This window comes from Ylistrum balloti, unplaced genomic scaffold (assembly GCF_031769215.1).
Source record: "Ylistrum balloti isolate Yb309-2 unplaced genomic scaffold, AGI_CSIRO_Ybal_v1 Utg370354, whole genome shotgun sequence".
Classification (NCBI taxonomy): domain Eukaryota; kingdom Metazoa; phylum Mollusca; class Bivalvia; order Pectinida; family Pectinidae; genus Ylistrum; species Ylistrum balloti.
The window spans coordinates 194205-218152 of NW_026782252.1; the positions used below are offsets into that span (position 1 = coordinate 194205).

General features: G+C 34.1%; 1 protein-coding gene across 2 annotated transcripts in view; it reads left to right on the top strand.

The window, feature by feature from the left end:
* The window catches only part of LOC132553782 (tetratricopeptide repeat protein 17-like), a 44583-nt gene that overhangs the window by 2492 nt on the left and 18143 nt on the right, over nucleotides 1-23948 (top strand). The window contains exons 4-20 of one of the 2 annotated variants that reach the window (XM_060218058.1): nucleotides 1377-1493; nucleotides 1704-1813; nucleotides 2530-2677; nucleotides 2933-3072; nucleotides 3724-3890; nucleotides 4111-4247; nucleotides 6836-6940; nucleotides 7650-7768; nucleotides 10750-10945; nucleotides 11142-11219; nucleotides 11717-11941; nucleotides 12221-12496; nucleotides 12885-13035; nucleotides 13447-13518; nucleotides 14220-14317; nucleotides 18718-18816; nucleotides 22638-22808. In XM_060218058.1, the coding sequence (XP_060074041.1) occupies nucleotides 1377-1493; nucleotides 1704-1813; nucleotides 2530-2677; nucleotides 2933-3072; nucleotides 3724-3890; nucleotides 4111-4247; nucleotides 6836-6940; nucleotides 7650-7768; nucleotides 10750-10945; nucleotides 11142-11219; nucleotides 11717-11941; nucleotides 12221-12496; nucleotides 12885-13035; nucleotides 13447-13518; nucleotides 14220-14317; nucleotides 18718-18816; nucleotides 22638-22808 (2409 nt within the window). The remainder of the gene's footprint in view (nucleotides 1-1376; nucleotides 1494-1703; nucleotides 1814-2529; nucleotides 2678-2932; nucleotides 3073-3723; nucleotides 3891-4110; nucleotides 4248-6835; nucleotides 6941-7649; nucleotides 7769-10749; nucleotides 10946-11141; nucleotides 11220-11716; nucleotides 11942-12220; nucleotides 12497-12884; nucleotides 13036-13446; nucleotides 13519-14219; nucleotides 14318-18717; nucleotides 18817-22637; nucleotides 22809-23948) is intronic. The other variant, XM_060218059.1, reaches the window with a different exon arrangement.

The following is a 23948-nucleotide window of genomic DNA, read 5'->3' on the forward strand; positions in this document are numbered from 1 at the left end:
AACCCGACATGATAGATAAAATCGCAACCTTAATTTGGAATGGATGAAACAAGGACAAAACATGAACCACAAAAAGATTTACGGAGAAGTTCCCTGAAATGAAAATATTTGAAGAATAAGACAAGGATTTTGGTAAAGTTAAGTGTCCTCTACTTCATTGGCAACACCCATCACGTTAATCTTTTATGTCACGTTCTCAAATGAGAACAAGGTTAATAACAACACGACCTCAAGGCATACTTACAGGCATATCCTTCACATTGAACAAGGAAGTAGAGTATCTCTCATTGAGATCATGGTGTTGACTATTTAAAAAAAATGCATGACCTTTATTAGCCATCATCTCTCTGATCCCTTTATGATAAAGTTTACTTGTCTGCGGGGTTTGTAGGAAATGCAGTTGTGTGGTGGCTGGTTGTGGGAAACATCTGAAAAATGTTGGTATGATACCTGATATTTTGTTTACTTGGTATCTAGGGTATGAAAGTTAGTGATATGTTATCAGGGACACATGAGCTATGTTGCTATGATATCTGATATTTTGTTTACTGGTTTCTAGGGTAAGAAAGTATGTGACTGGTTGTCAGGGAAACTTCAGCTAGGATGCTATGATACCTGATATTTTGTTTACTGGTTTCTAGGGTAAGAAAGTATGTGACTGGTTGTCAGGGAAACTTCAGCTAGGATGCTATGATACCTGATATTTTGTTTACTGGTTTCTAGGGTAAGAAAGTATGTGACTGGTTGTCAGGGAAACTTCAGCTAGGATGCTATGATACCTGATATTTTGTTTACTGGTTTCTAGGGTAAGAAAGTATGTTGCCAGTTGTGACAACTGACTTAAGATGCAATGACATCTGACATTTGGTTTACTTGGATTTTAGGGTATGAAGGTACGTGACCTGTTGTCAGGGACACCTGAGCTATGTTGCTATGATACCTGATATTTTGTATACTGGTTTCTAGGGTATGAAGGTACATGACCTGTTGTCAGGGACACCTGAGCTATGTTGCTATGATACCTGATATTTTGTATACTGGTTTCTAGGGTATGAAGGTACGTGACCTGTTGCCAGGGACACCTGAGCTATGTTGCTATGATACCTGATATTTTGTTTACTGGTTTCTAGGGTATGAAGGTACGTGACCTGTTGTCAGGGACACCTGAGCTATGTTGCTATGATACCTGATATTTTGTTTACTGGTTTCTAGGGTATGAAGGTATGTGACCTGTTGTCAGGGACACCTGAGCTATGTTGCTATGATACCTGATATTTTGTATACTGGTTTCTAGGGTATGAAGGTACGTGACCTGTTGCCAGGGACACCTGAGCTATGTTGCTATGATACCTGATATTTTGTTTACTGGTTTCTAGGGTATGAAGGTACGTGACCTGTTGTCAGGGACACCAGAGCTGGGTCTGAAGAATGCCATAATCTACCAAGATGATGTAGACCAGTATGGTAGTAGAGTGTACCATGCCTTACTCAAGGTAAACCTTTTCAAGGTCTTATTGGCTTCATAAGGATTCTACATTTTGGAACTTTAAACACATAATATTACATTTTCAATCTTTGTCTAAATAAATTAAATATTTTCATATATTTTGATATCTAAGGTTTTAAAATGGAAATAATTTATTTTTCAAGGAAGAAAGAATTTTTAATTTGTAATAAGACATCTTCCTGTGGTATTTTTTCAGAATGACACTTCGTGGGTGTTGTATAACATGGCTGCATTTTATTGGAGGATTAAAGGTGATCCGTACCAGGTGATAGAGTGTGTGAGACGGGCCCTACATTACTCTCCCAGGTGAGAAAAGCATGATGAAATGCATTGGAGGGGCCCTAATTTGGAAAGCCAATGTGCAATGCTAATATCATGTGACTTGCTAATCATTGATACATTCAAAGTGACTTGCTAATAGCTAACCATTTAATACAGAATGATTTTTGTAAGTATGGTATGACCCCCACCTCCCTTTTAGATATCAATCATGCTATGAATTAATGATATTTTGTGGCATTTGGAATCTTTGGCAGACTGAAATGTGCTGCGTGAAATAGGTATAAAGTAATTTCCTTGTGCTAATTTCTTTCACGACACCATCCATTGCTTGCTGTCTGAAAAAAGAGGACATGGTCTCAAGGTTTAAGACCAAAATCATTGTTACTATAAATAGAAAATTGGTTTGTAGATATTATATTGGGTTTCGGTTGTTGGTTGAGTTATAATGGCTACTTCCTTATGTTAGAATTACCAATTATCACAAAGATGTTTTATTGGCTGGTATTCCACCAGGTTTGATATTTTCATTCATAGGTAAATTAAATTGCACTTTCATATTCTGAGTAACCATGACAGCAATATCAAACAACAATTTCTTGTATAATTCATGTATTCCCGCTTGGTAACACTTTCACCTGATGTATTCTGGAAAACAATTTGTAGAAAGTAGTGCATTGCATTGTACTGGTAGACAGTAATTGCCATGAATTGTCCAGTTGACTGTTCTTTGTTAACTACAGACACCAGAAGGATGTCGCCTTAATCAGTCTAGCCAATGTCCTACATCGAGCACGCTATTCCAATGAGGCAGCCATTGTTGTTCATGCAGCCCTAGACATCTCTAAAGAACGAAATGTCAACCACTTCACTCTTGGAAATATCTATGCAGTAAGTTGATGTTCACAACTTTCTGCGATTAAGTAGGCGTAAAATAGATTAAGATTTATACCTTCATTTAATACAGATATTAAGATTGTTTTTCTGAGAGAGGTAACCAGTGACTTGTATGAACTTTGACTTATGCTCATTGTGATATAAGTAATATAACCACAAGGTACCAGCAGAACTTTGACCCAGTTAATTAAGATATAGGTACTTCTAGAGTAAAGTAGGTGAACTTTGACCTTCCTTATTGTGTTTCAGGTACTGGCAGAATACAATAAATCTGTGATCTGCTTTGAAAATACTCTGAAGATCCAACCTGACTTTGAGGCGGCAGCAAAACGCAAACATGCTGTTCACTGCCATTCTAAACTTGAAAATGCTTTGGAAGCTCAGCACAGGTAATATATGTAACATAACCATTATGAAATATCATAAGTTGTATCTTAAAAGAACTTGTTAAAAAACTCAGATGTCCAAGTCTTTTGAAATAACGAATAGCAATGTGAAATCTCTGAGTCAATTGACTTTGTGATAGCTTCAGAATGGAACTTCCCAGAAATCAAAACAATATGTTATATCAATGATATACATCCTAACTGTTCCTGAATATGTGTCCCCATGGTGTATTTCAGATGTTGATTCATAGCAACCATTATGTTGATGATGAGACTGCTTTTCTTTAAATTGTTTTTTAAATTTTTAAATGAATGATTTAAGATATAAAACAAATTCTGTGATTGTGTTTTGTGTAATGTTGAAGTTATTGTCTCTAAAATATTCTTTATAATCTATAAAGAATCAAACACAAAGATATCAATTGTTATCAGATTGATTCAGGAGATTGTAGGTCATCCTTCCCGATTTATTAGTGCATGGCAAGAGTCATGTAGGATTTATATTATTGAGCTGTAGATTTTTAAATTTCGTGTATTTTTACCTTCATGTAGAATCAAAATACACAAAAGTCTGATACAATTCCTAGGATTTCTGCTATCAGAGTAATTTTTCAGCTTGTAAACCCATTCTGAAATATTTGTTTTATTTTTCAGGTCACTTCAAAGAACACTGAATGATCTAAAGGACTACCAGAAAAAACATGATTTTTGGCAGAACCAGAATGAGAAACTTTTATCAGAACAGGTGTCAAATGAAGTCAAACTACTGCAGCGTAAAGCATTTGAATCCTTCAAGATACGGGACTCCACTATAGATATAGGTGTAGTACCAAATGTTTTTACTTATAACTTATAGATTTTTGTTAAAATAATTTCATAAGGACAAAGTCCAAAATTTCAAAGAAATTCTTGCAGTTCAAAGAACCTACCAAATCTACAGTATAATTTTCCTTAGAAAAGGGGTTGAGCAGTCCTTGTTTCATGAATGGTGTTTAAATACAAGAAAGCTAAATATTACTATGGTTTTAAACTGTTGTGTAGGTGAATACTGTCGCATGGTGGACCGTGAGGGGAAACAGGTGCTCATGTGCACATGGGGAAAGAAGGCCTCCATTGTCGAATACTATGAGATACAGGAAGAAATTGTGGATGCTACATCTCTAAAAGAGGGCAAACAGGTCAGCTATACAATAGAACTCACTTCTTTGTACACAGCACCAAAGATTGAACTGATGTTCCCACCCAGTGATCACAATTGTAGTGGACTATAAATATCATACATAAAATTGAAAAATAACAGGTTTATAGGACATGATTTAATAGATTCTTTACACCTCTCATATCTTTAGATAGGAAAGGAGGAAAGAGTTAATGTCAAATTTTATTTTGAATGAACTTCAATTAAATTCTACAAGTTGACTTGTAGCTTAAAGTTTACTAGAGCACAAATAGGCTTGTAGCTCACAGTTTACTGGAACGCTGATAAACTGGTAGCTCACAGTTTACTGGAGCACAGAAAAGCTTGTAGCTTACAGTTTACTGGAGCACAGATAAGCTTGTAGCTCACAGTTTACTGGAGCACAGAAAAGCTTGTAGCTTACAGTTTACTGGAGCTCAGATAAGCTTGTAACTTACAGTTTACTGGAGCACTGATAAGCTTGTAACTTACAGTTTACTGGAGCACAGAAAAGCTTGTAGCTTACAGTTTACTGGAGCGCTGATAAGCTTGTAACTTACAGTTTACTGGAGCACAGATAAGCTTGTAACTTACAGTTTACTGGAGCACAGATAAGCTTGTAACTTACAGTTTACTGGAGCACTGATAAGCTTGTAACTTACAGTTTACTGGAGCACAGAAAAGCTTGTAGCTTACAGTTTACTGGAGCGCTGATAAACTGGTAGCTCACAGTTTACTGGAGCACAGAAAAGCTTGTAGCTTACAGTTTACTGGAGCACAGATAAGCTTGTAACTGACAGTTTACTGGAGCACAGAAAAGCTTGTAGCTTACAGTTTACTGGAGCACAGATAAGCTTGTAACTTACAGTTTACTGGAGCACAGATAAGCTTGTAACTTATAGTTTACTGGAGCACTGATAAGCTTGTAACTTACAGTTTACTGGAGCACAGAAAAGCTTGTAGCTTACAGTTTACTGGAGCACAGATAAGCTTGTAACTTACAGTTTATTGGAGCACTGATAAGCTTGTAGCTTACAGTTTACTGGAGCGCTGATAAACTGGTAGCTTACAGTTTACTGGAGCACAGATAAGCTTGTAGCTCACAGTTTACTGGAGCACAGATAAGCTTGTAGCTTACAGTTTACTGGAGCACAGATAAGCTTGTAACTTACAGTTTACTGGAGCACAGAAAAGCTTGTAGCTTACAGTTTACTGGAGCGCTGATAAACTGGTAGCTCACAGTTTATTGGAGCACAGATAAGCTTGTAGCTTACAGTTTACTGGAGCGCTGATAAACTGGTAGCTCACAGTTTACTGGAGCACTGATAAGCTTGTAGCTTACAGTTTACTGGAGCACTGATAAGCTTGTAGCTCACAGTTTACTGGAGCACTGATAAGCTTGTAGCTTACAGTTTACTGGAGCTCAGATAAGTTTGTAGCGTACAGTTTACTGGAGCACTGATAGCCTTGTCAGAGGAATACTTCAATTAAAGTTTACTTTTCTGATGTTTCACCTTTTACTGTAGAAAATTGTGGATATTAAAAATAACAAAACTGGGACGATAATCTGACTGTTTTGACAGGAAAACTTCCACAAGAGAATAGCCATTACTGTCAAGGGACCAAACAAAACTTATTTATGCGATCGTTTTCATAAGAGGCCATCTTAGAAATTTTCTGAAACTTATCTCTGAATTTAGATTTCGAGATTAATCATCAGCATCACTTGTTTATCCCTCACGAAAAGCATTTGCAGTGGATTTTAATTTGGGTTCCCTGTGTTACTGAGTGTGTGTGCACATCCGTCCAAGGGCTTTTTCTGGCTATAACTTCAAAATTATTCAACTCAACTTCACAGAACTTTCTGTATATATTAGATTAGTGCCCTAGTGGTACCTTTTGCTATTGTTTTCTATTACCATGGAAACATTGTCAAAAACCACAAAATTAGTGATAACATTCCTTTCCAGGCTTCAAATTTGAAACCATTCCACTCAACTCCACAAAACTTTCTGTACATATTAGGTTAATGCCCTAGTTAAAATTTTTTTGTTATCATGGAAACAAATAACCCACATCACAAATTTCAAATTTTCTGGGCCAGTTCTCTGAAACAGTACAAGATAATTGCTCAAAACTTTTTACACTTATTAAGCTGCTAGTAAATTTCGCTATGGGGAAATTTACCATCTTATTAGATTTTCTGTTGCCATGGAAACAGGCCAAATAAAAAAGGGTTTTTTTTCAAATCAGTTCTCTTACAGCGTAAAGTAATTACCCAGTACTCAAAACTTTGTACAGGCATCAAGCTAATACCCGAGTATAAGCAGTCCATGTCAATACTTTGTATGGAACAATTAAAAATATCAAATAGAAATTCAACTTGATGTAATATTAACATATATATGTGATTGCGCATCTTTCCTTTAAACAGCGGGACGTGGGGGATAATTTCACGTTTAGTGCTGTCTTGTTAGATGTTCTCTTTATCATGGAGGTGTATAAACATGATATAGAAACACTCAGGTAGATGTATGTCTCAACACCTATGGCACCTAATATCCCAGTGTGTATGTGTTAACATTACAGCTCACTAATACAAGGGATGAGAGACTCTCCACCACTGACTACTCTAAACCTGTGCGTGATCCTCTCTTCACTAAGGATGGACGTGACAAAGAGGCCACTGTTAAAGTAGGTAATAGGGTCAATGCTCATTGAACTAGTCACTTATAGAGAAACAGTTGTGGAGGAAGGTTTACTAAAATGTTACTCATGGCTTCCCTTCCAAACATTGGATCTGATACTGTCAAAGCTAAGGGCGATACAAAAATTGTCTTGTAATAAGTCTTAGTCTGATAATAAGTCTAGACATATCTGTTTCAGTTTTGTCAGAGATACCATGGGCTTATCGCAGAGTATTTATGTATAGATGTTGTGAATATTAGTTACGTGGGCTTATCGCAAAGTATTTATGTATAGATGTTGTGAATATTAGCTCTCTAGGCATATTGCAGAGTATTCATGTATAGATATTGTGAATATTAGCTCTCTAGGCATATTGCAGAGTATTCATGTATAGATGTTGTGGATATTAGCTCTCTAGGCATATCGCAGATTATTCATGTATAGATATTGTGAATATGATGAAGAAACCAGTATTCTGCGATATATAGGTTCAATATAAATTATGTAGTGTTTACTGGAGATTAGCATGCGAGTACAGGTGTTGTGTGACATACTGTGATTAATGAAGGGTAGTTTTATCATTGATGTATTGTTTTGTGTGATAACCATATATATCTATTGTTTAATAGAGTGTTTGGTGTATATTTTATGAAGAATACTATTTACAAATCCATCTGTGTTGATTACTAAGATTTTGATACATTTTGATTTATAGATGCCCCTGCTGGATGATGATTGGCCCAGTAAAGAAGAGTGTGACACCCACGTTCAGAAAGTCCCTGATCCACGCAACCTTTCCATGATATATCTCTCCCCAGAAAATAAAGGTTTTGAGTAAGTATTCATAGAAAATATGGAATTCTGTTCAGTATTCCAAAAAAATATGGAATTCTGTTCAGTATTCCAAAAAAATATGGAATTCTGATTAGTATTCCTAGAAAATATGGAATTCTGATTAGTTTTTCTAGAAAATATGGAATTCTGATTTGTATTCGTAGAAAATATGGAATTCTGATTAGTATTTCCAGAAAATATGGAATTCTGATTTGTATTCGTAGAAAATATGGAATTCTGATTAGTTTTCCTAGAAAATATGGAATTCTGATTTGTTTTCCTAGAAAATATGGAATTCTGATTTGTTTTCCTAGAAAATATGGAATTCTGATTAGTTTTCCTAGAAAATATGGAATTCTGATTAGTTTTCCTAGAAAATATGGAATTCTGTTCATTATTCCCTGAAAATATGGAATTCTGATAAGTGTTCCCAGGAAATATGGAATTCTGATTAGTTTTCCTAGAAAATATGGAATTCTGTTCATTATTCCCTGAAAATATGGAATTCTGATTTGTTTTCCTAGAAAATATGGAATTCTGATTAGTATTCCTAGAAAATATGGAATTCTGATTTGTTTTCCTAGAAAATATGGAATTCTGATTTGTTTTCCTAGAAAATATGGAATTCTGATTAGTTTTCCTAGAAAATATGGAATTCTGATTAGTTTTCCTAGAAAATATGGAATTCTGTTCATTATTCCCTGAAAATATGGAATTCTGATAAGTGTTCCCAGGAAATATGGAATTCTGATTAGTATTCCTAGAAAATATGGAATTCTGTTCAGTATTCCCAAAAAATATGGAATTCTAATTAGTATTCCTAGAAAATATTGAATTCAGGTTAGTATTCCTAGAAAATATGGAATTCTGATTTGTTTTCCTAGATGGAATTCTGTAGTATTCCCAGAAAATATGAATTCTGATTAGTATTCCTAGAAAATATGGAATTCTGTTCAGTATTCCCAGAAAATATGGAATTCTGATTAGTATTCCTAGAAAATATGGAAATCTGATGAGTTTTCCTAGAAAATATGGAATTCTGATAAGTATTCCTAGAAAATATGGAATTCTGATTAGTTTTCCCAGAAAATATGGAATTCTGATTAGTATTCCTAGAAAATATGGAATTCTGATAAGTTTTCCCAGAAAATATGGAATTCTGATTAGTATTCCTAGAAAATATGGAATTCTGATTAGTATTCCTAGAAAATAATGAATTCTGATAAGTGTTCCCAGAAAATATGGAATTCTGATTAGTATTCCTAGAAAATATGGAATTCTGTTCAGTATTCCCAGAAAATATGGAATTCTGATAAGTTTTCCCAGAAAATCATTTGACTTAAACAAAAAAGATTTGGGGTAGGGTCTATGTGGAGGGCTGGACACATGATGATCACCCTATCACCTTCATACAGGGCTAACAGATTCAAGACTGCTTCTTTGCTATTTAGCTCTTCCAAGATGGATGTTGCTTTTGTTGTCATCTCTGGTGTTAGTGTTACAGAGTATCAATGTTATTTTCATTACCATCAATTCTATGTTATTTCCCTTCATCATGAATGAATACAGCTTTGGGAAAAGGCTGTCCACAAGACCAATATGAAATCTTTATTGTCATAGAAACTTAAATAGGATTTGGTTTTGTTGAAACTCCTGTTTGAATCTCTCTAAGATAATTGAATCCCACCAGCAGATTGTGTCAAAAAGAAAACACTTGTTCTATGATAATTGAATCACACCAGCAGATTGTGTAAAAAAGAAAACACTTGTTCTATGATAATTGAATCACACCAGCAGATTGTGTCAAAAAGAAAACACTTGTTCTATGATAATTGAATCACACCAGCAGATTGTGTCAAAAAGAAAACACTGGTTCTATGATAATTGAATCACACCAGCAGATTGTGTAAAAAAGAAAACACTGGTTCTATGATAATTGAATCACACCAGCAGATTGTGTCAAAAAGAAAACACTGGTTCTATGATAATTGAATCACACCAGCAGATTGTGTAAAAAAGAAAACACTTGTTCTATGTTATGCTTACATTTCTGCATTATAATCTATGAGTAAACACTGAATCCAACCAAATATGTTCTAAAACAGTACTTTATCAAAACACTTTTGATGCTGTTTAAAGTTTTCTTGTTTTCATATAATTAAGCCCATTTTCTTCAATGCTCTTTCTTCAAAGTGTTCAAACTCACAGTCCTCACAGCCTTGTGATACAGGTTTACCCAGGACACAGTAGACTGATTCTGTAACAACAGCTAGATAGATCCCTGTTCCATATGTAATCATTGCCTTACTTCCTCCATCCTATCAACATTTATAAAGGATGTGCTTTCAGGAAATATTTACAGGAAAAAGACACTTCAGTTAAACTTGTATGATGCAGGATATTATATTCAGGAATAACAATAACAGGAAACAATTTAATAAGGAAGTGTATGTTTTCCTGAAATGTGAGGGTTTTGGATACCAGACACTTGTTAATTGTTGTGTTTTCTATACCAAAGTAAGATGAAACACAGGGAAATAAAATCAAAAAAACTCCAGGAAGATGGATTTATCAGTCATTATTGGTACCATATTTACCCTGCATTACAACCCAGTGTAGTGTTATTGTCCTGTAATAAACCCACCCATCAATGTTGTCCTTCTGTAAAATTCATTTGGCAAATAATTTACAGCAGATAAAAGGAAATGAGAGAAAAAGGGGAACAATACGATGTGACATAGAACCTATAAAGATCATACGATGGTGAACATCTAGATCCCTCTAAAATCTCTTGTTTTACATTTCTTAAATGCACTTATGCCTTACATAATTATGAAAAAAAAATTTCAATGTCTTTTAATTTACTTCATTAAAATTTAAACTATAATGAGAGCATGTAATATTTCTTTCATTTTGTCTGTGTCTTTATATGATGTTTCATGTATTGATGAGGTATAAGTAACGAACTTTCTCTGCTGTAGGGTAAAGGCCCTACTGACAGAGGCTCAAAACCTGACCCCTGGGGACGAGCACCCACTACCCTGGTACCCTCCAGTGTGTGTTCCTCTGGAGGAGATTCCCGAGGGAAGTGCGAAGAGTTACGACCATATCAAATCTGTAAGCAGGGAGGAACGCACAAGGATGCCACTCAAAATGTCTGACAAGTCAATCCGTCAGGTGAGAATAGACTAAGTGTTTTTACATTTACCTCGAAAAGTTTTTTGGCATCTTTTGTTTTTTGAAATTGTTAAAATATTTAAATTTCAAATACATTATTAGATGTGTCAGATTTGATATACAGATAATTTTTGTAATCATGGTCAATTGTTCTCAAAGATATTTTCAACCTTTGTTATGTTGTGGTGTGTTACAGACATTGCTGAACCATGTGAATGGTGGAGTGGTAACAGAGGAGGAAGTCGGACAGAGGATACTGACAGCTCTCAAAAAGGTAACCTCTAATAGCAACAATCATTTGTTTGTTGCCATAAGTTATAACTGCACAATATTTAAGTGAACAAGTCTGTCTCTGCTATTTTCGTGTTCTGGCATGGTGATTTTTATCAAATTCTTTGACTACACTTTCTATATTGATTTATAAAAAAAAAATCAAATATTGATATTCTTATCTATAGGTATTGATGTCTTACAGATATTTTCTTGCACTTCATGTTTTTACGTTCCCGCAGAGTGTAGAAGTTGATTGAGGTCACCAGAATCAGAATGTCTATCTCTTTGTTGGTTAATAGTAATGCCCTGTTCCCTCTCTACCTATAACTAGAAACTTAATACACAGGAGTATCATTCCAGACATCTTTGTTGTGAAAAATTGTTCATGTAGTCTGTACCTACAGTGGTTGATAGTTGATTGATGGCTATTAGACTAGGAATGTTTTACTTAAACAATTTCATCGTTGATGGTATCGATTGTTTCTCTGTTTGTTTCAGAATGTTGGCCCTAAATGGATGCTGTACAATTTGGCAGGAATGTACTGGCGTATCATTGGCAATAATTACCATGGTATTGAGTGTATACGACGTTCTCTGGTTTATGTCCCGGACAAGTACAAGGATGTACCCCTCGTTAACCTCGCTAATATCCTTTACCGCTGGGGTCGCTATGATGATGCTGTCAAGGTCATGAGGGATGCTCTCAATATCAGCGATATTGAAGTAGGTCAAGGTCATTAAAAGAAAGAACAATGGACAAATAGATAATAATGTACTGGTAACCATGTTTTTGATTTGTGAAAATAGATTAAATACTGAACCAAATTAATGTCTTCTGGAAAATTATTTTTGGACATATGACGCCTAGCATGGATATAATATGTAGCCAAATGAATTTGGAAATTCATAATTTTTGAAAGAAAACTTACACGTTATGATGTTTATTTCCAGTTCAGATCTGTATACACGTATAAGGAAATTTGTCTCCCTATTGTTTTCTAGCCTTCATCTCATTTCTTCTTCGGCAATGTGTTATGGGCATCCAAGAATTATACTGGAGCAGTGAAACACTACCAGATCTCACTGGAGATTCAGCCAGATAATCCAGAAGTGGTCAGTACCTTACGTGCCATAAAATGTTTCCAGCGGTACCACCAGGCAACACAGTCAGCAGCTCCACAGGAAACAGCACCTCCTGTACCCACTGCCAACTGTCAACCACGACCCTCTGCCATGGGAAAAGGAAAAGAGACAGAAAGTAGAGTCATTTGTAAACGGGTAAGTGATAGACATGAAGAGAAATGTCAAATAGAATATAATTGCAATTTAGAATCTTCTGGAAATTGGGAGATAATCTGATAAAGCCTACTTGTTCCCCTTGATGAGATGAGGCTTAATATTGTCTTTCAGTGCCATTATTATCTCTTTACTTTTGAGGATACTGAAAGTTAGCTTACTTTAAAGGTTCATTTCAAAGTTGTTTTTAATTTTCGAGATATCTTCAAGGGAGAAATGAAATTATGTAAAATAGATATGATATACAATAAAGTCAATTAGAAACAGAATTATAGTTTTTTTTCCTTGAGCTTTGGAAATAACATCACCTTACAACATGAAATATTGTTATCTTTTGTGATAAATTCTAGAATGTTTGATTTATTTACAGGAGAATGGTGAAGAGAAGTGTGTGATTGAGACTCGGAGTCGCAGCAAGTCTGGGGAATGTAATGGTCACTGTACCCAAACCTGTACGGTAACTCCCATCAAACTAGATAGCTGTGCAGGGGACATCCATCCTTCAGGGGAACTCCAAGTCTGTAAGTGTCATGTCATTTAACAGAACTCCTACCATGTAAATGTCCTCTCATAAAGAGAGATCTTAGTCTGTAAAACTCCTGTCATAAAGGGAACTCCCAGCCTGTAAATGCAAAGTCTTACAGAGAAATTCCCAGTCCAGATGTGTCAGCTTATGTCAGGGGAAATCCTTGCCTGTATTTACATTATCATATCTTTTAACCCCAGAAGAAGTAATAAGTGAAAAAATTCAGTCGTTAATTAAACTGAAATTACTGTCATTTCACTATGTATTTCAAAAATTGTTCAACTGTCAAATGTACAACAATTGTGTCATCTTTGGGACTGATCATCCTTTAGTGTAAATATGTTATAAGCTACTTCATTTAATATAAAAGAGAGGAAAGTGAATGATAGATGTGTTTCCTCAACAGTGAATGGAGATGGGGGACAATGTCCGTCAGCTAAGACTCAGGTGTCTAACGGAGGACCAGAGGAACCTACATGTAAGTATTGGTAGCTGCAGAAACATTGGGCTGTACTTACCTAGTTCTCCACAAAGTAAGCCTTTCTTCTCTTCAGTCATATATCTAACAGAAGGCATTCAGTTATTTTTGGTTTGAAAAGTTATAAAATTCAGCAATTTTCAGCATTAGTCTATAGTACAACCATATCTATTGTACACTTCTCCAACTTACATGGTTGAAACTACAAAAGGAAGTTGAATGACCAATGGCCATTATCAAGCCTACCAGAGTGGTCTTAAATTCATCCGGTCAAGATATTATGAGCCAAAACTGATTAGAAGTAAACGAGAAGTGACCAAGGGTCAAGGTGATCAGATCAATTGTTAAAGTGAAAGTAAGGTTATCTGAGTGACTTGTGAGTATGGGGGATATATGATCGTATTACAATGGGGCTTGACTGTCTTTTGTTATTAATATCTATAGTGTATTCAATAAATTTATAATTTTGTGTTTTATATAATAGATAAACATGAAATCATTGCACAAAAAAGAAAAATACATTTTGATAAAAATGACCATAATGTAAAAAGAATGTTTCAAAGGTTTCTGAAATTTTGAATGGAAAAGCTCAATAGAGACAAATTAGCATTAAGATCTGTCCAGATAATGGTTCCTAGAGTTCCTATCATACCATGATATTTATTCTGTGATTTAACTCACTGAATGACTGTATATTTCAGTTGGTAGTGACTTCAGCACCAAGTTAGATGAGATTAGTGAGTACTATCTCACCAAGGGGGTTTGTCATGGTGAGGAGTGCAGTCAACTACGTGTCCAGGTAGGTCAGGGGAGACAACTCCTCTCTGTATAGTCAAATTGTGTAATATTTACACAGTGGTAATAGCATGAAAAATGGCTTATGTAAATTGTAATATATATATGACTTACATGGCTACATATCAACACCATCTAAAGGAAGATACATCAGAATATTTGTATGTGCATTATAAAATCTGGAGCACGTAAGGGGAGATAACTAATATCAGAAATACATTAGTTAGTTATTAAATAACACAGAAATAGCAATAAATCTCAACCGCCATGTGATTTGCATGAAGTGTGAAAAGGGAAATAAATTCATGGCAGTTTTACTTCATTACAGTTAAAGCATGAAAAGGGAAATAATTTATTCTCAATTACTGTATGATTACGGTGTTGAATATGGGGATCTAGTGATTATAGCCAGGGTTTGAGAGACATTTCATATTGTTTAGTTATAAAAAGAATTTTCAAAGACCTTAGTATCAATTCAAAAGAAAAGTGTTCCCAAACGTAGTATATGGTCAGAATTAATAGTTTCTCCCAAAAGTACTTGTTGCTGTACAATTATTCCGCAAATGATCGGATACCGTTTAGTGCATGTTCAGTGCCTGGCCATTACATATGACAATTATATTATACACAATATACTGAAGTTAAACATAAATTGTATGGACTCAGTAAGTGTATTTGATAAATATAACATGATTGCAATCTATTTAGTGTAGACAAAGATAGACTAGATACCTTTTTGTTTATGCATGTTTTTGCATGTGTAATAAGGGGACTATAGAATATATTTTATGTCAAGAAAACTTTTTTCATAAATCAAGGTATACCAGGTATGTCAATTTCATTAATTAAGGTATATGTCGTTAACCTATTGTGGTAAAACTTTCAAGCATTGACATATGCAAATATTGAATCAAATTTAATTTATCAATTTTCAGATAAAGATTCATTTTTCTCTTTTACAAACAAACTTCTTCTGTAAGTTTTAAACAAAACAAATGTTTACTGAAAGGCTCAGAATGATAAAAAAATTGATAGAAAAAAATCTAGATTACCAGTTGTTATCAATTTTTATCGGTCTTTAATTATTTTACCTAAAATATGATAAAGAATATAAAGTTATCCAAATTGTACAGATTATTACTAGTATATATCTGGTTCTTACTGTTAGGTATCGTAATGTTTACCTGTAAGGTGTATTTTGTTTACCTGTTAGGTATCATAATGTTTACCTGTAAGGTGTATTTTGTTTACCTGTTAGGTATCATAATGTTTACCTGTAAGGTGTATTTTGTTTACCTGTTAGGTATCATAATGTTTACCTTTAAGGTGTATTTTGTTTACCTGTTAGGTATCATAATGTTTACCTGTAAGGTGTATTTTGTTTACCTGTTAGGTATCATAATGTTTACCTGTAAGGTGTATTTTGTTTACCTACTTGGCAGTGTGATAAACCATAAAGGATCATTGTTATCAAGTATCCTGCTACATGTTATTCAAGTGAGTGACATCGAAACTGTGTTAATTTTTTCCCATACAGATCAATTGGTTTGTGTTTTATGTTTTAATCTTTCTTTTTAACATCAGAACCTGTCCTATTTGAAAACTAAAGCACTTTCTGTTTAATGCCTAATGTGTTAAACAAGTATATATATATATATAGCTTGAAGGAATTTTGTTGAAATAGATTTCTTTTGAAATAGCAAAATGTCATTCATAGATTTCAGTTGGAGTTTTAGAAAAGACTAAACGGATTTAAACTAGATATACAGGTTTAAAGAAAATATTCCTGAATATTAGATTTGGGATTTCAACTTCCTTATTTCATTCTGAGGTATACACTTTCACACTGTCTATAATGATACATATGATCTGGTAACATGGGTTTCCTGTGGAGAGGTTGTATCCTATTATAAAGTTTTGATGTTCTTTCAAGTTTTTTTCCAATTTTTTTAGGAGTTGTACAATAGAGTTGTTTATAACAGGTATGGGAGTTGTTACAGAATATTATGTAATGTGTGAATTTATTATCTCAGCTTAAGTCCAAAGCATCATTAGAATTCTAAAAGAAAATTTTAAATGCTGCCATGTTGGGTTGCTAGTTTCAGGGATGATGTAGAGTTGACTTCACTGAAGAACTGTAGTAGATCATATAACAAAATAGATTTTAATAGCACCAGAATTTCGATAAGCCTTCGATTGAAAACTTTGAATATCTTTTAAGGCATTTATGTTATATTTGAATTATGTAAACTGAGCACTTAGCTGATTAAGTTAGAGGGAAATATAGAACTGATAACATTGGATTGTTATAACTAGGAGTGAAATTCAATACAGAACGATATTTTTTTAAAAATAAAACTAAATTTTAATTTTGATAATTGAAGTTAATGTAGGGTAGTGTAAGTAATGGTGGTTATAATGTTTTACTTCATCATTGTCAATCGTGTTTATCTCCATTTATCAGGGTTAGTTAGTTTGGGACAGAGTTCGTTTTTGTTTGGTTTATGTTCATTTTGAGATCAAACCTTTTGTTGTTTTTGTTAGTTTATTTTAGGACAGAGATTTTTGTTTAATTTTTGGTTTGGTTTAATTAATGCTTTTATTAAGATATTTCGCATTGTGTGAACTGGTTGATATAGTTGTACTAATGAACACTGACTTGAGTTTGTGGCTAACTGCTGTATCTTATAGTGTTATATATAAGCACAAGTTATACTATCACTGTATTCTTGTTTCACATGTACCTATGCCCAGTCACCACTGGGTTGGTTCTCCCCACCCCTATCTTTGACAACAAATTCACAGATGTTCCTGTTCCCAGTCACCGCTGATTTAATTCTCCCCCCCACCCCCATTTTCGAAAACAACTTCACACTTGTTCCTGTGCTCAGTCACCCCTGAATTAATTCTCCCCACTCCCACCTACAACAACAACTACACACGTTCCTGTGTTGATTCACCACAGGCATATCTCTCCCCACCTCAGTTGCTGACAACACCTACACACATTACTCTAGCCAATCACCCTTGTGATAATTCTCCCTATCTCCACCCCTGACAACAATATTGACAAGTTTTTGTGTTGAGTCGCCCCAAGGATACACCCTAACTCCCTTCCATGTAAAGATCCCTGAAACATTTCCTTCGAGGCCTGTGTTATATATTATATAGAAGATTACAAAGACTTCTTATAATTGTTGTAATTTTTTCTAAATATGTTTTATACATCTAATGATGATGCTAAACATGTTGCCTCCTCCGTAAATTCTTAACAAATTTTTATTTTTACAGTAATCAGGGTCAAGTTAAAGACATTAACTAAATTAGCAATGAATAGATATACATTATTTTTTTGTGCTATTTTGTAAATTATGTAAATGAATTGTCAATAGCTTTCCTGTCAATATATTTGTATGTAAAAGCATTCTCTACTCATATTAGCCAGACATTAAGGTAGGTTGGTTATGTTGACGTCAGCAGTGGTACAGGAGCCTATTTGTATATGTTTCTGAGTAAAGTTTTATCAGTGTACTTGGCGTTGTGTGGGTCAAATTGTTCAACCTTGTTGATTGTTTTGTAGGTCAGTCAATGTTTTTTTACATTATTGATATAGTATTGATATAGTTCTGGAGCACAGCATATTTACAGTTCAACTTTTTGTGTGATTCAGATTTGATGTATTTTGGGGTTTTTGACAAGCTCTTTGGAAGTGAGTTTATGTTAACACTATTTCCTCAGGTAGTTTTTTGTGTGTCCAGTAAGAATTATGACAGTAGAAAGCCCTGCGTTCAGTGTTATTGCCAGGGAAATGAATTAATTCCTGTGTTGGTCACATTGTGTCATCTCCAGTGTTATGGTTTTAAAAGACTCTTATTGTTACCAGTTGAGATCAAGGTGGCACAAGGTCCTGTGCTTGTCAGTTAGATATTCATTTTGTGTGCCCACTGTTGGTTAATCAGCATCGTGATGGTGTAAGGCCCTGTGTTATACACTCCCTGATATCCCAGTGATTTTATGATACAGAGCCCTGTGTTATACAGTCAGTGATATCTCCAGTGATTTTATGATACTGGGCCCTGTGTTATACAGTCAGTGATATCTCCAGTGATTTTATGATACTGGGCCCTGTGTTATGCAGTCAGTGATATCTCCAGTGTTATACAGTCAGTGATATCTCCAGTGATTTTATGATACTGGGCTCTGTGTTAAGCAGTCAGTGATATCCCAGTGATTTTATGATACTGGGCCCTGTGTTATACACTCAGTGATATCTCCAGTGATTTTATGATCCAGAGCCCTGTGTTAAGCAGTCAGTGTTTTCCAGTTATGTGTGCTGTGTGTTATGGTACAGTGATGTATGACTTGGGTTGGACACACTATACAGCAGGGACATGTTTCTTGCAGTGTATGTTACCCACGAAGACTCAGTCCGGTTCGAACGCTCACGTCTCGCCTCCAAAACTTTTCATTCGCCCAGTATCACTGCATACAACACAGTGCATGGTAATGGTTTTTTACTTACTAAGTTTTCTTCTTACTGTCACTGCAAGATGTCCATAAGGTTTTAACCCTGTCTTTGCTTATACTTCTGTGTTCTTTTATCAAATGTTGATAACATTTTTCAATTTTTTTTTTTTTTTTTTTGGGTGGGGCGGGGATGGGGGTGAGGGCAGGATTATTGCTTGTAAATATACTGAAAATAAAAACAAATTAATTTTAATGTGATGCTGAATGAATTTGGCTGATGATAAATGCATTTTATGATGAATTCTTTTCATAAGATATACTCCTGTCATGCTTCAGTTTTTCAAAAGCATGTTTCTTTGAATAGCACTTTCTTTACTGGTTTGACTGCATACATTTTTAGATGGTTACAATCATTTAAAAGTTATCAAGTTTCCCTCAATTTTTCATGTTTATTGCAAAGTGTATTTTAATCTTTGGTTCTATTTTCTGTGTAAGAAGTTTTCCTTCAAATCAATAAACACAATTTAAACTTCTGAAAAACGTCTCTGCCCTTAGTCATCAGTACAATAGATTATTGTCCAAGTACTTGAAGTGTTTGACATAAAACATACTGATCTTGTAATTTTTTGGTGGTATACCTATTAAAAGTCATAACTTTTATTCAGCCGGATTAATTGTACATTTTCCTCTTTGTGTTTGTGGCTAGCGGGGCCATACAGCAAAATCACTTGGAGATTCTGCCAGAATCGTATTGAAACTCATTGATTTAAAGTAAAGTCTTGATATCAGTGTTTGTACAGCTAAAAGATAGTAGTGAATAACATATGGGATAGAGAATTTTTATTTGTTTTGTTAAATAAACATAAATGAGAAATATATCGCACAGCCTGTCAGTTTTGAGATACAATAGGCCTTTCATTAAGTTTCTTCCATCCAGTGGTGTTAACATAATTCTGAAAACCAATGGAAATGAAAATAAGTGTCAATTCCCTCTAGATTGTGTACATGTTAGTATGTCTCCTTTTTGAACTGAATTAATTGTTGTGGTTGTTGTTGTTGTTGTCGTCATCGCTGTTGTTTTACTACAATAGTGTCTAGCCTGTAACTTTGAAATCATTAAAAGTATCTCCGAGAAACAACAGTGCATCACATATAGATTTGTATATGAAATCAGTAATTTACAGTGTGACTGGGAACAGGGCCTTGTGTAGTGGCTGGAGTCATTATAAGTTAAAACTGTTAGACAGTAGAGATTTTGTTCTCATCTATGTGAATTCTACACCTGTGTCATTGTTGTGTCATGTGCACCGTATATTTCTATACATTAGCAGGCAATGCCGGCAACTCTTTTTATATATCTAAATATATGATAAGTCCCTGCACAACCTATGTTTATGACAGATATATTTTAATTATTAGCTTTATTATAAAGTTGTGAATTACTATAAATTAGACATTATGTACACGGAAGGCATACAGTATTTGTTACCTGGGAAACTGTAGGCATAAAATCATTACATTTACAACAATTTTAGAAATATTATGGGCAATGCTATAAACATCTTTGACAGTTCATTTACATGGTCAGGGCTGGTGTTTAAATCTTGTCAGAATCTGATCACATCAGCTTTTGTGTTTGATTTAAGTTCAAGGTCATGGATAAGTATCAAAGCCAAGTAATGGAAGTGGGTACCATGTAGTAATTAGGTTGTCTATCCGTACATCTGTCCGTTTTTTTATATGCCCATTAAAAAGTTTTGGCACAACACATTATGGTGTGGCATTGTCCTTTCATCCGTCTAAAACATCCATTTGCTTAGAGGTTTTGCCCAACAGTGTTTTTGACCAATCCCTTTCAAACATATTAGACTTAATCACCATGATGGAAGTTTGGTGGTGCAGTGGGAACATACTCACCTTTAACTTAGTCCTCCAGAGTTTCCCGATGGACACTAAAAGATGGCATAGTTTTGCAAGATACCCATATATGGCTTTATATAACGCTTTGTAGGCTTTCAAACAATAACATGAGATTGTGTAATCATGGAGAGCATGTTGATTCAACAATATTTTAAAGTGAATGTTCTTTGTCTTTTAAGAATTTTAATCATATTCAAAGATTTCTTCTTTCAGTTTTCAACTCATCTCTTTTGTTATGTTTTGTCTTCAGATCATTATATCTTAAAAATGTTATTTCCTTTTTGGCATTTTTACTCAATATTACCTTTCCACAACATTTTTTTTCTATTTCATTCAAAAAATCATGTCTAATTTCTTGGCATGAGACAAATAACTATGTTGTTCAGCCCTGTGGTACTCTTGTTTTGTTTCAACAAAATGTCTTCAAGTTGTGTTAGGTCAATTGTATCATAGCTTCAACCACTGCTTCCTTCAAGTCAAGGGGTCAGAGGTCAAGGTCACCATTACTATAAATAGAAAATCAGTGTCTGCATTATTTTACTGTTGTGTTGGACTTAAAAAACTCAGGTTTCACATATTGCTTTCACTTTTTAGATCCAGAGATCAAAGGTCAAGGTCATATTGACTCTTAATAGAACTTGGAGTATACTGCGAAAAAAAAAGAATATCTTACATGAATGTTATTGGTAAATGTTCCCTTTAGAAATCAGGAAGCTAATTGACCGAAATCAAATAAGTCTCCCAGCTATAGGTCAAAGTCAGAGGTCAAGGTCAAATTTTGAAATATGCATTGAAGGTCAAGGCTACTACAAATATAGGAGAAAAGTCTTTTCAATGAACTCTTTTTGTGTATTTTAACTGAAGCCTTCATCTGAGGTATGTCGTAATTATTTCATGGTAATTACATCTCATTGATTATTATTGATAATGTAACTAGATTACCAGGCATCACTTTGTATTTAATATGTGTCGTTGTTTCTTGTTTTCCATTTATATTGTTTCCTATGATGAGTGAAATTAATAAACAAAAAATTGAAACATTACATATAGGTTAAAGAATATCTCATTCTCTTTTCATTGTTTAGAAACCTAATTTTCCGATGTTTGAATTTTCTGTTTCACTGCCATCTGTAACATTTCTATGCTGAGTTTGCATTGTGGTTTGATATTAATTTTCTTGAAATTTGTTTCTGGTTTGCTTGATTTATAATCGCATTTGATCACGATCACAAGGTAGAAACAAATCGTGTCTTTATTTATGTTGATTTTTAACATCATTAACATACCTGTGCATTACTATAATATAATGTGTATCACTTTTGCAGAAGCCTTTTAACTGTATGAGAAATGAAACTTTTAATTAAATCTTTTCAAATTGTTAATTGAAAATTATTTCTTCATTTTTGATAATACAAATAATCACAGCATCAAGCAACCCCGTCAATATTCACAGATGATACTAAATCTATAAATTGATTAGAAAATGTGGACATGATTAAATACTGTATAAAAGCGTGGAGCAAACTTACCCTTAATCCTAGCATACATTGATAATCTATATAAATGTATTTAGACTTTAAAGTTAAAATTAAATTATTATTTTTATTTTCATACTTATTTCAGGTCAGTATTGCAATAAATTGGTATTTTACATTATTCTGTTTTTTCTCTTTTTTAATTCTCTTCTTTTTGTTGATTTTAATATTTAGTTCGATGAGATGCTAGTAAAATTTTGTAAAAATGAAACTTGAATAAATTACTAAAGGGTGAAGTTGTGTGAAATACAGCATCTTGGCAAAAAGTTAAAATTTCCAATTGTGAAAATAAAAAAAAAAATAAGCAGTTTCTTGATTTGATATTTATCTGCACTTCAGAATACTTTCATGTGATGTTATGGCATAATAATCTAGATTTTATTTTATTTTTTTTTTTCACAGGAAGGTGGACAGAAACCGCACATAAAGTTGGATTTTGTAAATGGAGTGTTACACCAAAAACTGATTTTTGTATCGTCCCCAAATGAACTACACGTAGAGGCTGATGAGTGTGTGATATTTAATGATGGTTCCAAATCAAGTGGATGTAACCAGCCCGAGTATCGGGCCTATGTAAGTACCTTTATATCACTGTACTGACTTGGGTGATGGTTTATATGGGTGACCATACATATGATGATAACTTTTAAATGGTACATTGTGACTGCATATGTCAACATTGATGGCAAACAGTATATCTTTAAATTTAAGTCAGAATTTAATTTCCACTGCTGTATACACACAGATCCTTTAGAGTGTTTTTGGGTGTCAGATCTGAAAATCCAATTGTCTTTACTAAAATCATAAAAAATGATCCCACCACATTGCAAAGTATTATAGTTACCAGGTATAGACTTTGGTATTGCAATTTGAAAAAGAGGGATGGTGTGTAATTAATGCTCAAATATATGATTGTTATCTACGATGAATTTAAAGAAAGCAGCTTATTTTCTTCACTCTGAGGAAATATTTCTAGTATTTTTGAAATCTTCAGAAATACTATAATTATGTTCATATCATTTTCAAACAACAAAATCATGTTTAAAGAGACTAAGTCATACTTTACATTGTTTCTTAGTTCATATTTTTTGTCCACCATAATTAGTTATGTCAAAAATAAAGTACATTTTATTTCCTGATAATTTGATTACGTAAAATGTAACATGGCTGTTTTACGGACACTGTAGGCTACTCTGCTGGAGTATGATGATTTCTTCATCACATGAGGTAACCCTGTGTACACCATCTATATACAGTCATATACTTGTATTAACAACCAGATGGGAAGGCTGGCGTCCATCCCAGATTCATAGTTCATATTAACCACTCAAAAGACATGCTGATGGCCGTATACAGCCTGTATCAGTGATTTACAGCCTGTTTCAATGTTTTGCCTGTACTGGAATGTCGATTAACCTTTTCAGATAATTTTGTGCTACAATCTGTCCTTCAAAATTTTTTCTCTTATTCTGATGTTTATGTCGAGTAATTCATCAGATTCATCTCGATGTGAAACTTAATAAGTACAAAAAGTTATTTCTTTCGTGTTGAAAACTTCAATTTGAAATGCATCTTGATATCTGTTCTTAGACGAGCTTGTATGATTGTGGCATGATGCAAGGAGGAAATGAATCAGAGAATCTGTTGTTATCTTTAAGATGTACTTTAATGTCCTATGGAATTTATCTTACTGCTTTCAGTATGTACTATATA